This window comes from Anomaloglossus baeobatrachus, chromosome 6 (assembly GCF_048569485.1).
Source record: "Anomaloglossus baeobatrachus isolate aAnoBae1 chromosome 6, aAnoBae1.hap1, whole genome shotgun sequence".
NCBI lineage: Eukaryota > Metazoa > Chordata > Amphibia > Anura > Aromobatidae > Anomaloglossus > Anomaloglossus baeobatrachus.
This window is the reverse complement of record NC_134358.1, coordinates 429783037-429798503: the sequence shown is the minus strand read 5'-3', so window position 1 is coordinate 429798503 and position 15467 is coordinate 429783037. Positions and strand designations below refer to the sequence as shown.

Sequence of the window (15467 nt, the reverse complement as noted above, 5' to 3'; positions counted from 1 at the left end):
CACCAGAGAACGGAGACGCCCATTAGGCCCACCGAGCGACCGTTAGGTAAGTATTATAAAGTGTTTTTTATGTTCTCACAGCGGCCTAGGCTCTTATATACAGCATGTTACAATGCTGTATATAAGAGTCCGGTGGTGGTGGCCGCAGCTTATAGGGCAAAAAAGTGGTGATAGGTTCCCCTTAAAAGGGTTGCCCAGGTGTGGCACAAAAGTCTGCAGTCAGCGCACACTGGGAGGATTCTCCGATTCTGGCATCAGAATTGGGCGGTCATGTGTCCACAAGTATGTGATATCCATACTTCCAGCCACATTCTTATGTATTAAGTGAGACAGCTCACGTCTAGTAGAAATGTAGCTGGAAGTGTGCATATTGCGTCCTTTAGTCACATGACTGCCTGGTGTCACTGCCAGCACTGGAGAATCCTAACACTCGCGGTGATTATCCATAGGTCTGCAGTCACATAGTTATTGTAAACTTTTTTGCCAAACATTTCACTTTAAGACAAGTTGCTCAAAATTGTGTTGTTCTGGGTAATTCAATAATTTTTTTTTTTAAAATGGTTGTATTACTTCATTTATACTGATCAGTGACAGCGTTTACAATCCAGAGTACTACAAGATCAGTACTGGAAGGGAGTTCAACTTTTTATGTAGATTTTAATTATATAATAAATATACTCTCGGTGATGCAAACTCAGAGAGAATGCTCCAGCTCTAATAACGCTGAGAGTTTTATTGAGGGGACCTGGTATTTGGTGAGCTGCCTCAGTGGTGTTCGGCAGTAGAGGAGAAAACACCTCTGGGACTTAAGTGTCTGAGCGAAGGTGAAAAGATGTAATCCTATGCGGACCTGTGTGGGGACCCTTGTAAAGGAGTGAGCCCGTACATTAGTGTGGACTGTTTTTCGTTTATTTTCACCGTTATGCCAGACAAAGGCTGTTTGTTACTTTTTACCTGGAAGTTTGATGATCTTTAATAAAAGCTCCCGTTTTCACCAAGAGATTTTTTGCATGTGAACACTACCAGTTTCCTGAAAGTGTATCCGTGCCTATTAAGTATATGTGTCTGGGGCTGTTTGGTCTTGTTTCGGTCTAGGCTTTGTCTTATATTGCATAAAGTGTAGCATGATCTGTATATTTTTTATTATGTTATCCTCTTAGAAAAAACAAGTGGAAGCTTTACCGTTATATGAACGTGCCATGAAGATTTATGAAGATAGTCTTGGTCGTATGCACCCCAGGGTTGGAGAAACCCTGAAAAATCTTGCTTTATTGAGGTAATGTTATTATTAATCTGTATACTGTACGTGAGCGGCAGGTATTGCATATCATTCTATTCTAACATACAATGGCTGCGCCAGACATCGGATATCTCTGGGCGTAATGTAATGGGGATCATTACCATTGCCATTGCTCTTACCTATAGTGAAATAAGCAGAGCCGGACTATCACTCATGAATCTGGTCTGCCTCCCTTTACATGACGGAGATGTAATTCTACATTTTCCTACTCCTATGAAGCTACCATACAGTTATAGATAAGCGGGATCTATTGACAATAGTTTACTGCTGTCTATGAATGGCTTTACTTTGTGAGACCATCCTCAAATTTAAGTGCATCTAAAGATAGAGAGTACCTTTTACGTGGACACTTTTTGGCCTGAACGTGTAAGGTATGAGGAAAGATACAGAGGTTTTCATATTGCATCAATCTTGTGCATAAAGAAGTTGGAGATCTTTAGAAAATACTGTATGTACACCACCAACAATGTTCATTGCAATTTATGACTTTTTGGATCAAAATGTTATTTTTTTTTTAACAGGTATGAAGAAGGGGATTTTGAAAAGGCAGCAGTGCTTTATAAAAGAGCAATGGAGATCAGAGAAGCGGACACCTCTGTATTAGGGGGTAAAGCTCCTTCCGGACATTCATCTAGTGGAGGAGACACATCCAGTCTCAGGAATACACTATCAGTAAATGTTAATGAACAATGATATCGACTCTTAAATAGTCACAGAATTGTACTGTGCTAGAAAGCTGTAAGATCTGAAAAACAAGCCTGGCCTCTATCACAGGTACTACAAGCATCAGCTGTGGATTATGAGCCAAGTGTGGTCTTCCATCATTTCTTCGAAGTTTCACAAATCACACAGACAGTATTTAGTTTCCAAATGAAGCCTTCCATGATCAGGAAGCCATAAGAATAAAATACATGTATGTGGACTTGACTTGAAAAGAAATGAATATCAATGCTTGGTCTGTGATGTTTTTGGCAAATCCCAGTATAAGCCAGGTTGCCCATTGGTCAAGCAAATGGTTACAAATCCATCCCATGGGAAGGCCTGGACCGTTTGGTTAGCTCAGGCTATTTCAAGCAGAACAGATATGAAGACTCTGATGCTGTAATTTACAAAGTTAATATAACCATTGTCTTAAAGATCTGTACACTCCTATATTTAATGTATAAATGGCCACAAGGTCTCTATGAAATGTGGTGTTTTGCCAAAGCAAATACCAGGAAGTGTCCAAAATAAAGGAGCTTTATGAAAAACATGATGTACCAAAAGCAGATGAAAACCACAGCAGAAAAATCACACTAAAACCACAATGAAGAACGCACTTAGCCTAATTTAGGTAATAGGTAAAGAATATCTAAAACATCAAAAACTCACCAAATACTTATGGGAATATGGCAACATAACCTAATTTCCACTACATCAGTATTGATGCCCTATTCTATGATAGATCAGTAATATCTGATTGGTGAGGGGGTCAATGATTACCGTTCCGGCAGTGGCCATAGTAAGAGCAAAACATCACCGCTCCTTCACATTGTTTAGTGGTCGCTCTTAAGTTCCTATTCAAATGAGCATTATAGGATCTCCTTCTTTGAGAAAGTCAGCACTATCCAGTGGGTGGTGTCTTACAAAAACCTACAAAGCTTTCCTGTTGGTGGAGGAACATGTAACCAGACTTGTCCATCAGATATCTCCAGCTAAAAAAAAAAATGCCAGTGTTTTTTCATTGGCAGGAGGCTGATAGACTGGTCTGGTCATGTGCTCCTCCATCAGCGGCCATTGTGGGAACAGGATCAAGCTGAGAGCACTAACAAGAGGGGATAGTATACTTTTGTATTAATTAATAGTAAATGTTACAAAATTATCTCCTCAACACATTTCTTTAAATTTCTTTAGAAAAAGGTGACTTTTATGCTAATTTGATGTAGATATTGTTGTACATTTGGTTTTGCGTCCACACAATAATCTCCTGACAATCAAACACGTGTGCGGTGCAACTTTTGGCCTGTTATTTTAATCCTATCAGTAGATAAAAATGATTGCTTGGACCTACATGCAACCTCCCAAAAACACTCCTGAGAGTGTTCCACTAAGGCATCAGTTCCACTTGCGCATAGATTTTGATGTGAGAGCATTGGAAGTGATATGCTAGTGACCCTCTGCTGTGAGCGTTAGCTGAGGGTCATGCAATAGTGATGCAATCATATCACAACTGTGGAGAAGAGGTAGGGAGCACTTTCTCCCCATCTCCTCTGCTGCCTGTCTCTGCGTATATTGCACGTGGTCGGATGACATGCGAGTGCAGTGCGATGTTTCACACACTCCATTTGTATGGGGGTGCATGAGCCGAGACTTTCTGCCAAACGCAGCATGCTGTGATTTATTCCGCATGCCAATATGGCATGAGAAACCAATCACAGATGTTACACTGCCCCATAGTTTTGCACTAGAGTGAGAGCAATCTGATGTTTTATCGAATTGCACTCGTCCATGCAAAACGCAAGTGGAACCGTATCCTAGCCATATGCACAGATGATTTTCCACCATGAAATTGTGTGTGGAAAATTTGCTACAGTTGTGGTTTACATTTCCCAATCTCCATGCTGTGGAGGCAACCTACAGCAGTTCATCTTTAGTTGAAGATTTCAGCACCCATATCACCAATTGCAAGGCCATGCAAATTGCAGGCACATTTTTTATTTTTGTTTTGCCATGGAAATGAACCCGAAGTGATTTCATTTTCTTTGTTCCATGTTTCGGACTGACAACATTGAAATATATAGTGTCTGATCCAGCTGAAAATGTGGGCAAGACAGAGGGGCTCACATTAAGGCCTCTGCCACATTCACGTGAAAATCACGCACGTGCCGAGAGACACGTATTTCCCCTGCGTGTTGCGTGCAGGTAAGTACGTGTCTCTGGTACGTGCGGGACACGTGTGTTCTACGTGTGCTATCCGCGATAATTACCGGTTCTACGTGTGCTAACATACTCACCTGGTCCTTCCTGATGTCCGCGGTGCTGATCCTCAGTCTCCAGCCCTCCCATCTCCCCGCTGCTGCTGCTGCCAGGCAGTGAAGTGAATATTCAATGAGAATAATGAGCGGCGGTCGGCAGCAAGAGGCAGCAGCGGCAGAGACAGGAGGGCTGGAGAAGGTGAGTAAATTTTTTTTTTTTTCTCACTGACACGTGTGTTTTCGCCGGCGCGTGTCACACGGGACCGCATCTACACTACACCCGTGTGGTACGGGTGCGGGCCGTTTGACACCCGTGCTGCGGGAGAAAACACTGACATGTCAGCGCTTTGAAAAACGCACACATGTACAACCGCACACGGACACACGTTCCGTGTGGTTTTACGTGTGTGTGCCTGCTACAATAGGGTAGCATTGGTTAACTTGTCTCCGTGCCGCCGGTACGTGTAAAAAATGACAAACACGTGCCGGCGGCACGGATGTGTGTCACAGGCCTAACCAGCAGTGAAATCTTTTATTGCACAGAATGCTGTGAATTAGGTGGCTCCTGTCACTGATTGACAGGAATATTGACCTTTTGGGGTCTGATATAATAAATCTGTTATGAGAATAACAGGTACTGAATGAGGTGTATAACTGTTTGCTCACATTTGCATGCAAAAAGTATTTAGGTTTTCATCCAGAAAAGTTAAAGTGAAATCCATTTGGTATTCCACATGTCATGTGAGTGCTATGTGAGTGTTCAATAATTTTGGAGCACAACAGAGCGGGCTGATGTTAGATGCTGCACAGGAGAGATGTGGTTTGCTGGAGTTGAAGGAAATATGTCATCAGAAAAATTTCCAATTGTTAAAAGGGAGTCGCCAAAAATGATATGTCCTGTACTATTCATGTGTCAGGACGAGCTGCAGACTAAAGGCACACAGCTCCCAAGACCTGTGACAAGCTTTCATACATGCCTCAGTCAGCCAGGAGAAATATATCTTCTCCTGCTGAGCACAAGGGGGGTTAAGATATATTTCTTCCCATAGCACAGCCTTGTACCTAACCAACTGAGGTATGTGTGACACAGCTCTTGTCAGTTTGGACACCGGTCTCAAGCGCTGTATATCTTCAGGCTCGAGCCCATTTAGGATAGGCTGCAGTTTCAGTTAAATTGGTAAGTGTGGTATAATTTATTTTCTGAAATCACTTTTAAATCAGGTTTGTGAAATGCATTTTTCTCCATCGTTTCATTGGGGGACACAGGACCATGGGTTATGCTGCTGTCACTAGGAGGCTGACACTAAGTAAACAGAAAAAGTTAGCTCCTCCCCAGCAGTATAACCCCTGAGCCAGAGGCGGACTCAATCAGTTTTTTGCTTAGTGTCGTAGGAGGCTGATGTGGGCCGACTGGGCCCTCTTCAGCCACTTGATTTTTTGCGTATATTTTTTCTTTTTTCTCTCGGCGACGCTCGTCGCTCTCATCTGTTGGAATTTTCTTTTTCTGCAGGTATCGTTTCTCTTCCTCAGCCCTCGCAGCCCGTGTGGGTACCGCTCCCCTGGGTCGCAGAAGCTTGAGTTCTCGGGCCCTCTCCCCCGTCCAATTCCACGGTACCACTCCCGGGTTGGCACGCTGGGCTAATCCTTCCTGGGCACCTCCTATTCACCCTGCGGTATCACCCCAAAGGGTGCAAGGGCATACAGCAGGGACTGGACCTCACAGCGCGTCTGGATGATGATGGGGCCCGCAGCGCTGCTTCAGGGGGCTCCCTGCCCCCACCAGCGTCCACCATCCCTGCCTGCCTGCCTGCCTGCCTCATCCTTCTGCGGTCCGCAGCCTGCACTCTGGCAGAGGCTACGCCGCCGACCAGGTAGGACACCCCCTCCTACCTTCCCCCCAGGCGGTTACAAAATATGGGCCCCGGTCCGGGCCTACTCACCGGGCGCCCCGGCCACGTCCTCTCCCAGCGCTGGAGTCCGCACTGACGGCCGGTGCACGGATGTCGCTGCCGCGCCGCCGCCCCCACAGGTAGAACCGCCGGTTTCTACATAATCCGGCGCTGGCTGCTTCCTTTTAGGCTCCGGCCTGGGCCTAGTCACCGGACGCCCCGGGCCGCATCGGGCGACAGAGCGCACGCACTGCCGCCATCCGGTCTTCGCAGCTGCGCCGCAGCCACCGAACAGCCGGCCGGTACCCTCCATGCTCCGGCAGTCTTCAAAATTTAGGCCCCGGCTTCGGCCTTGTCCCCGGCGTCCTGGGCCCGCCTCCTGCCGCAGCGCGATTGGCCGCCGGCCGCTCAATCTCCACCCTCCTCCCAGCCCCAGGCATCACAGGAGGGGGCGGTGGAGGTTTTTTCCCCGCTCTCCTCGGCCCCCCCCCCCCCCCCACTCCCACCCCAGCATTCATTTTAGAAAAAAAAAAAAAAAAAAAGAGACTGATTATAGCAGTCTCCCTAGTCTGCGGATTGCTGAGGCTACAGCAACCACTCATAGGGGGGAAAAGTAGCCAACATTAGCCACTGAACGGTAGTGGTTGTTCTGTTCTTCTGTCATGGGCTCAGTTTATTTCAATATGTAAAGGTAGATATATATGTATATTAACTATTACGAGTTGATTCAATGGGAATTTTTTTTTCTGCATTTTTTCTGCAGCATAATGTCTGAACCTGTCTTTTCTTGCATCATGACTCATTGTGTGAGATCCTACAGGTGCTTCTTTATGATGGTTGTAAATTGCTCTTTTTATTCTTAGTAAGAACATACTTTTTGATATTTGCAAAAAGTACATGGTTGCATTCTAGACTCCCCCTTTTTTCTTTGTGTTCAGGGTTATTGTTTGAGTCTGCAATATAAGTTCTAAATAATGGAAATCTGGAAGTGGTTTTTCTATGTACATATATATATATATATATATATGTATATATATATATATATATATATATATATATATATATATATAGATTATGTATATTAACTCTTACGAGATCTTATTCGGGTTCTTGATTTGCATAAGAGGTACAGTTGGTTTAGGGCTGTTCTCTCAGTTATGAATTGCCCCGAACGTTGTCACATTAGTACTCCAGCTTCCGCGGGCCCTGGCACTGCACGCACCGGTATCCCGCACCGGCAGGCGGGTTGGCGCTCTCTCTCTCAGACCCCGCATACCCGTGCTGACGTCCCTCGGGTGGGTGCGCATGCGCTGCGCCCCCGGGCTGTCGCTCTGCCGTAACCGTCCGCAAGACTGGCGCCTTCCCCCCGGTGAGTTGGGTCCCGTACTAAGGATCTTTTCCTCTGCCCAAGACGGACCCGCCAGGTCTCGTCTTCTGCGCTCCCAGGGTTCACCTTACTCCTCAGGTCCAGACTGCCTCTCCTCTAGTAGTCTTTCGACCTTTCGGGGATGGCCCAGGCGTTTCCACCTCTGCTGGACTTCGAGCAGGAGTACCGGGATGTTTGGCGCATGACTAATAGCCGGGTAAGGATGGTGAGTCAAGCCTTAAAGGTACGGACAGTCCTTCTCTACGTGCACGCACCGGGGGAGGTGAGTCCCGTACCAGGGACCTCACCCGCTGCTCGAAGCGTACCCGCCAGGTCTCGCCTTCGGCGCCTCCCCCTGGTTTTTCCTTCATTCCCAGGTCCAAAGCTCCCGCTCGTCCAGAAGCCTTCCGACCTCTCTGGGGATGACCCAGACGTACCACCTCTGCTGGATTCCGGGCAAGCGCCGAGGTTCAGCGCATGACGATTAGCCTGGAAGATACGGTGAGTCAGACCATAAGGCCACGGATAGTTCTCTTCTCCTCTCTGAGCACACAGGTCTCCTTGAAGACTTTTCTAGAGGACCCAGGATGGTTGTCAGTGGACATCCAATAGTTCGCAGAGCTACTGCTCCTTCACAGACATCAGCCAGACTGGACGTTACCAGCGGTAAGTCTTGTTATTCTCTTTATTCATTCTCCAAGGGGCTCCGGAGAGAAGTGGCATGCCCCCCCTGCGATCGACTCGCCAGGTTGCCTCTTGGCTGATCATCCCTAAGGTGACGTCTCTCAGGGACCACACGGTCTCCCTACGCAGAGGACTACATTCCATATCTGCCGATCAGAACTGGTTGACATCTTCGGTAAGTCCCTTCTCATCATAGCCCTGGCACTTTCACAGCTTCACGGTCTGAGCCTATAGCAGCAGTGTGACCACACGTCGAGGCCTCTGCCTCAGGAGCGGGATCGCGGAGGCGACATCTAAAGAGTCGCTGACCTTCCTTCCGCCTTTAGGTGAACGTACCTTCGGACATAGGTTAGTCCAGTGGATCCCCTAGACTACGTGAGGGAAGTGTACATCTCTCCATAGGCTGCGTGAGGGAAGGGCACATCTCTTCCCAGCATCGGCCCAGACGCTCAGGATCGTCGCCTTCACCGCTCGGCTCCTGTCCGTTCGAGCCGCAACCGTCAGGGCGCCTCTATTTCTCATCGTCATTTCTCGCTACTAGGGCAGCTGTTCCACCGGTTGGAGTCCTTTCAGATCTCGGCCCGGTAGATCATCCCCTTAGGCATGTTTTTCGAGTCCGCCATAGGGAAGTTACTCTTCACGCTGGAGTAGTTTTTCCTTCCCCGCACCAAGTTAGGTTCGATACGTTACTCCGCAGCGGCTGGGGGAGGTGATAGCGGTGGTACACTTACCGGTGTTCATCCTTGCCCTTCCAGAGGTCCCCACTGAAGAACGGAGATAAGTAACCTCCGTCTGCCCCGGGGGATCCGCCTTTCCCTTCCTAGTGGACCAGCTTTCGTGTCCGGTCCCTGGGAAGATCCCCTCTCCGTCTCCTCTGGCGAATAGCATCAGCCATTACCAGTCTCCTATGCTAGGGTGGGCTTGTCCACTTTCCACAGCACGATCCCTAGGAACACCCCCTATGTGTGGTCTCCCCTTCAGCATTCCAGGTTTTCAGATCCATCCGGTTAGACTGGTTACGTTTTCTTCACTGGGGCGAGGTTGTTCCGGTCAGGTCCCAGTCGGACCATGCCACAGCGGTGGCGTGCATCATCCACCAGGGAGACGCAGGAAGTGTCGTGAATAAGGAAGAGGTCAAGAAGATCTTGCTCTGGGCCGGATCTCGCGCTCTCTAATCTCAGCAGTCCACTTCCCTACCGTGGACGTTTGGACGGCCGTTCTTTTCTCAGCAGGAGGGGCTTCGCCTAGGCAGAATGGCTCCTCAACCGGGTAGTCTCCAGCCAGATCTAAGACGAAGGAAGACCTCCAGTAGTGGTCCTATTTGCCCCCCGATCCAGCTTCTAGTCAACGGCGCACCTAGGGTGCCCCCCTTTTCTGCGCTAGGTGACGACGCCCTCGCCCGGCTGTGAGGCCGGTTCATTTTTTCATTTTCTTCGGCATCTGCCTACGGCTTCCCATGATCTCGAGCTTCTCAAGAGGGACCGAGGCAGAGGGTGGCTATGGTGGGGCCCAGGCGAGCATAGTTCACAGAAGTCACTCAATCCACTCGCAGAGGCCCTGTGGCGCTTTCCAGACCGTCCAGTTCTTCCGTGTCGAGCCCGCTCTGACACCAGGACTTAGAAGCCCCTAAGTTTCCCGACCTTAAGAGCGGATCCCGGGGTTCTTGCTCGCACAGGCCGGTTGGCAAGAAGGATGCAGACAATGTTGGAGACCGGGGAGCTGGTTCCCTCGAAATGTATTACCACACGTGTGGCATTCATCCGGGGGGTAAAAGAGCACATCTTCTTTCCTCTCTCTTTCTCGCTCCTTTCCTGCACTACTGCCATGCTGACAGTCAGATCTGGATGCGGCTTTCTAGCGCGTCCCTCTAGGGGCCTGGTGTCGACGCGGTCATTTCAGTTCAGAGGCTTATCACTTATCGTCCCACGACCAAGGTGTTTCACGCAGAGAAGCGTCCATCTGGCTCAGCGGCATCGCCGTCCACTAGTGACGTGGGACCTTAATCTAGCGATGGGTTCACCTCACGGCTCTCGGTTTGAGCTTTTCCGAGGGCTTCTTACTCCCACATGTTTGGATAGGTGGGCTCCTCGTGACCGTCTCCTTGTCTCAAGGGGCATCAGGGCGGACATCTCTCTCTTGTTGCCTTTGTTCCCCCCCTGTTTTTCCAGGTCCTCCAGTAGGGCAAGGGGGGTGCTCCGGCCACTACCCTCCCTTCGGTCCAAGGCAGCCCGCTTTCCTTCCAGATAAGGTGTTTGGGGTTTCGAGTTTGGTTCTAGTACCTTCTCTCAGCCTGAAAAGAGCCTAGTCCGGACCGCACTTTTCGGTATACTCCGACAGTCAGTTCATCTTTCAGGACAGTTCCTCTTTTCCTCCGGTCCCAGGAGGCGCATGCTGGCGCCCAGGGCTAAGATTTCCATAGAGATCCTTCCGTCATAGGTGAAGCCTATCGCATGGAAAACGGACCTCCGCCGTTTTTTTCTACCGTCCAAGGAGAGTTTCTTGGATGATTGGACTACAGACGTTGACGGACCGAGGTCTGCCGGGCCCCCTACTGGTCTAGTAGGCAGGCCTTTCCTAGTTCCTATCAGGTCACACCCAAGCTTTGGCAGTGGCCAGTCTTGCCGTTATCTTTGCGGGCGGCAGTAGCACACCTGTAACAAGGTAGGTAATTGTAGGTCTGGGTCAAGCCCGACTGGAGGTAGCGGTTTCCTACCGATCTCCGGTGATGGTTCTCTTCCCACCCAGGGACTGCTTTTGGACATCCCATGGTCCTGTGTCCCCCAATGAAACGATGGAGAAAGATAGATTTTTGTGTACTCACCGTAAAATCTCTTTCTCTGAGTCTTCATTGGGGGACACAGCACCCACCCTGCTTGTGTTTTGTTTGAGTTACATTTTACCGGTCTGTTGCCTCAGTGGCCTTATTCCCAGGCCATTGGTCGCACGTCTATTTGGTTAAGGTTTTTTCCTTGTCTTATTCCGGATTGTTTGGTTCTCCTCCTACTGCTTGTGCACTAAACTGATTGAGTCCGCCTCTGGCTCAGGGGTTATACTGCTGGGGAGGAGCTAACTTTTTCTGTTTACTTAGTGTCAGCCTCCTAGTGACAGCAGCATAACCCATGGTCCTGTGTCCCCCAATGAAGACTCAGAGAAAGAGATTTTACGGTGAGTACACAAAAATCTATCTTTCTCTGACGCCTCATTGGGGGACACAGGACCATGGGTGTTATGCTGCCTATCCATAGGAGGACACTAAGTAGATGCAATAGCATAGCTCCTCCTCTGCAGTATACACCCCCTGGCCGGGCCAGGCAACCTCAGTTTTAGCTTAGTGTCTGTAGGAGGCACTTCCTTTCAAGGTTTGTTATTTTTTGAGGGCGACTGTTTCCTTTTGGGACCGATCTCCCACTACCATCAACAGGCGGGAACGTGGAGTGTCTCCTCCACGTACCCACTCCTGCGACGCTGGATCCTGGGCTGGACGACGGGTTCCACAGACACCGATTTTCCAAAGCCCAGGGTAGAGGCCTCTGCCCCTATAGCCCAATTCCTCAGCCCCTCTTTGCAGGCTCTGAGTTGAATATGGCACCGGTGTGACCGGACACAGCAATATGACTCTGCTATTTTCACTGCCTGGACGGAAGCAGTGTTTTAAGGTGAGATCCCCCCTGACTTGTTTCCCAGACAAAGGGAGAAAAGACGCTGCAGGGAAGGCTTCCAGGACATTTACAGTATTTATTATGAGAAAGTCCCTTGCTGAGTGCAAGGAGAGCCCCAAGGATCCTGCACACACAGTGTTAACTTTTCTCTAGCTTGCTGGCTAGAGGAGGGGGGAAGTCACTCCTGTTTGCAGAAAGTCCTGCAGATAATTTCCTGGTGGCAGGGAGAGGGCCCAGGGCTCAGGGACTCACGCTGTTTATTTGCTCTGTTGTATTTGCTCTAGCAGAAAAGCCGGCTGATAACCACCAGTGACAAGCTGTGTGCTGACTGGAGGGAGAGGGAGGAAAACTATCAGAAGCTCCCTTCCCGCCGTTTTTTTCTACCCACAGCAGGGGGGGGGGCACACTGACTTCATCTTCGCGCTCTTTTAGCGCTAAGCCCCGCCCCCCGTGGGCACGATAAGCCCCGCCCCCCAGGAAAGCGTGCGAAGATCTCCATAGAGCTTAATCCTTCCTGAGGACAGGGCCATCGGCTGATTCTGGTGAGGTGCTCGTTTCACTTGTAGCTCTGCTGAGCATTGCTCCCCCTCCTGGCATACTCCTATTAGGAACATGCAGAATTCTAAGGGCACTAAGAGTGCTAAGGCCCACATAGTCTATTATTCAGCCTGCACTGCCTGCAACGCTGAGCTACCACGTAAACACACCTCTTCTCTCTGTGAGTCCTGTGCCCCTATAGCCCCCCAAGACCACCCTGCCACCACCGGCCACCGTCAGCCCAGAGCCTAAGGCTCCCAGCCCACCAGAATGGGCACAGTTTCTGTCCCAATCCATGGAAAAACTGTCACAGAACCTGGTGCTGGCTATGCAATGTCGTCCTCCACACCCTTCTGGGTCCCTGGACGGAACGCAGCCGGAGGATACCCCTATGGATCCTTCTGAGGTAATCCGGGCACATGCTTCACCGGTTGTAGGGATCAGGAAAAGAGCACACGGCCGGGTGTCTCCAGCGGGCTCTCCCTCGGGAGCACACAGGGCAGGCTCTCCCACACGCTCCACGGCTTCTGAAGAGCTGCAGGAGGGAGAATGCTTTTTATACCAAGAGGATTCCTTGGTTTCAGCCTCCCCAGATGATCAAACTGCAATAGACTCCCTTATAGCAGCAATCAACCAAACTCTGCATGTGGAGGATCCCCCATCCACTACCACTGACCATGCGATCTCCTTTAAGAGGGTAAGGAAACCCCAAAAGGTTTTTCGCTGATCACCCAGAGTTTCAGGATATCCTCACAAAGCAAAGGGAGAAGCCTGACAGGCGCTTCGGTAACTGAAAACTCATGGAGTCCCGGTACCCTTTTGCCTCACCTGCCCCTAAGGGCTGGGCCGATCCGCCCTCGGTCGAACACCCCCCCCCCCCTGGTCTCCCGCCTTGCTACAAAGACGCTCCTGTCTTTACCCGATGGTTCCTCCAGCAAGGACCCAACAGACAGGTGGAGCACCTTGCCCGCTCTGCTTTTGAGGCTGCGGGTTCCTCCCTCTTGCCCTCCTTTGCCGCTGTGTGGGTCGCAAAGGCGATCTCGGTCTGGGCAGAATCCCTGAACACTTCGCTTGAGGAATCCCAGTTCACTCATACCTTCACAGAGGTAACAGCTCAAATTGCCGCTGCAGCGGAGTACCTCATGCAGGCCTCCATGGACGCTGCTACCTGCGCAGCGTTTGCCGCCTCAAATACCATAGCCATCCGTAGAGCTCTCTGGCTCCGACAATGGTGAGCGGACTCTGCCTCCAAGAAGTCTCTTACGGGCCTTCCCTTTTTTCCAGACCGATTTGTTTGGCGAACGTCTGGACAAGCTCATTTCTGACGCTACGGGAGGAAAGAGTACCTCCCTCCCCCAGCTGAAGTCCAGGACGTCCTTCACCAGACGTCCACAGTCCTCGTTCCGCTCCTTTTGGAACTCATTGGGTTGGTCGACATCCCGTGCTGTCCCCGCCACCAGCCGCGGACTACTCAGGGACCGACCTTCTCAGCTCTCCCCAAAACCAACTTCGTCATGGCAGCCTAGACCGAAGCAGTCCAGGACTAGGAAGACTCAGCCAGGACGTTTTCCCCCCTCATGACTCCTTCGGCGCCCCGGAAGACACACTCATTGTAGGAGGTCGACTGCGGCTCTTTCAACACATCTGGGCTGCCGCCTCAGACGACAAATGGGTGCGAGACCTTGTGTCTTCCGGTTACCACATAGAATTTCGGACCCGACCCCCGAGTCTGTTCTTTCTCTCAAACCCCCCAAAGACTCGAAAACGACGCAACGCTTTTTTCTCAGCAATCCACTCGCTCCAAGCAGCAGGAGTGATAATACCTGTCCCAGACGACGAGAAGTTCGGGGGTTTTTATTCCAACCTCTTTGTGGTCCCCAAAAAGGATGGGTCAGTTCGACCCATCCTGGACCTCAAACACCTAAACAAACGTGCACATACGGAGATTCAGCATGGAGTCCCTAAGGTCCATTATTGCATCCATGGTCGAAGGGGAATTCCTCGCCTCCATATACATCAAGGACGCATACCTGCACATGCCCATCGCCCCAGATTACCAAAAGTTCCTCCGCTTCGCAATTCAGGACTCCCACTTTCAATTCGTAGCTTTACCCTTCGGCCTTGCCACCGCACCAAGGGTCTTCACCAAAGTCATGGCGGCCGCCATGAGCGTCCTTCACGCCAGGGGAGTAGTTGTTCTCCCTTACTTGGACGACCTCCTCATCAAGGCCCCATCCTTCCACGACTGCTCAACCAGCGTACAGATCACTGTGGCCACCCTATCCCGCTTAGGGTGGCTAGTGAATCTGGACAAATCATCCCCGATCCCATCACGATCCATCACCTTCCTGGGCATGTCCCTGGACACCCGTCGGGGCTTGATCCTTCTCCCTCAGGACAAGGCGATCGCTCTTCAACGAGCGGTACGCTGCCTTCTACGTCTTCCGTCTCGCTCCATTCGATTCAGCATGAAAGTGCTCGGCAGGATGGTGGCAGCTATGGAAGCAGTACCCTTTGCTCAACTGCACCTCTGCCCACTGCAACTAGCCCTTCTAGCGGCCTGGGACAAGAGCCCCTTCTCCCTGGACAGACATATTCACCTGACGCCTTCAGTCAGGTACGCTCTCCGCTGGTAGCTTCGGTCATCATCCCTATCGAAGGGGAGATCTTTTCTCCCAGTGAACTGGCTGGTCCTGACCATGGACGCCAGCCTCCTAGGCTGGGGAGCAGTGTACCGGCACCACACTTCTCAGGAACGTTGGACGCCCCAGGAGTCTTTCCTACCCATAAACATCCTGGAACTCCGCGCGATCTTCCTTGCGCTCAGAGCGTTCTGCCCTCTGCTAGCGGGTCGTCAGATTCGAGTCCAATCGGACAATGCGACAGCTGTAGCCTATATCAATCGGCAGGGGGGCACCCGCAGCAAAGCGGCTTATCTCGAGGCCCACAAGATCCTCAGCTGGGCGAATCGTCGGGATCAGTGATATCAGCGGTACACATACCAGGGGTAGAGAACTGGGCGGCAGACGTTCTAAGTCGCCAAGGCCTGACCGCCGGAGAATGGTCTCTCCACCCAGA

The 15467-nt window shown here is 50.5% G+C and overlaps 1 protein-coding gene across 1 annotated transcript in view; it reads left to right on the top strand.

The window, feature by feature from the left end:
• Positions 1 to 2607, top strand: part of NPHP3 (nephrocystin 3) — a 161634-nt gene extending 159027 nt beyond the window's left edge. Inside the window, 2 exon segments of the mRNA XM_075315193.1 lie at positions 1161 to 1276; positions 1822 to 2607. Coding sequence (XP_075171308.1) covers positions 1161 to 1276; positions 1822 to 1993 — 288 coding nt within the window. The 3' untranslated portion in view covers positions 1994 to 2607.
• The last annotated feature ends 12860 nt before the right edge of the window (positions 2608 to 15467 follow it).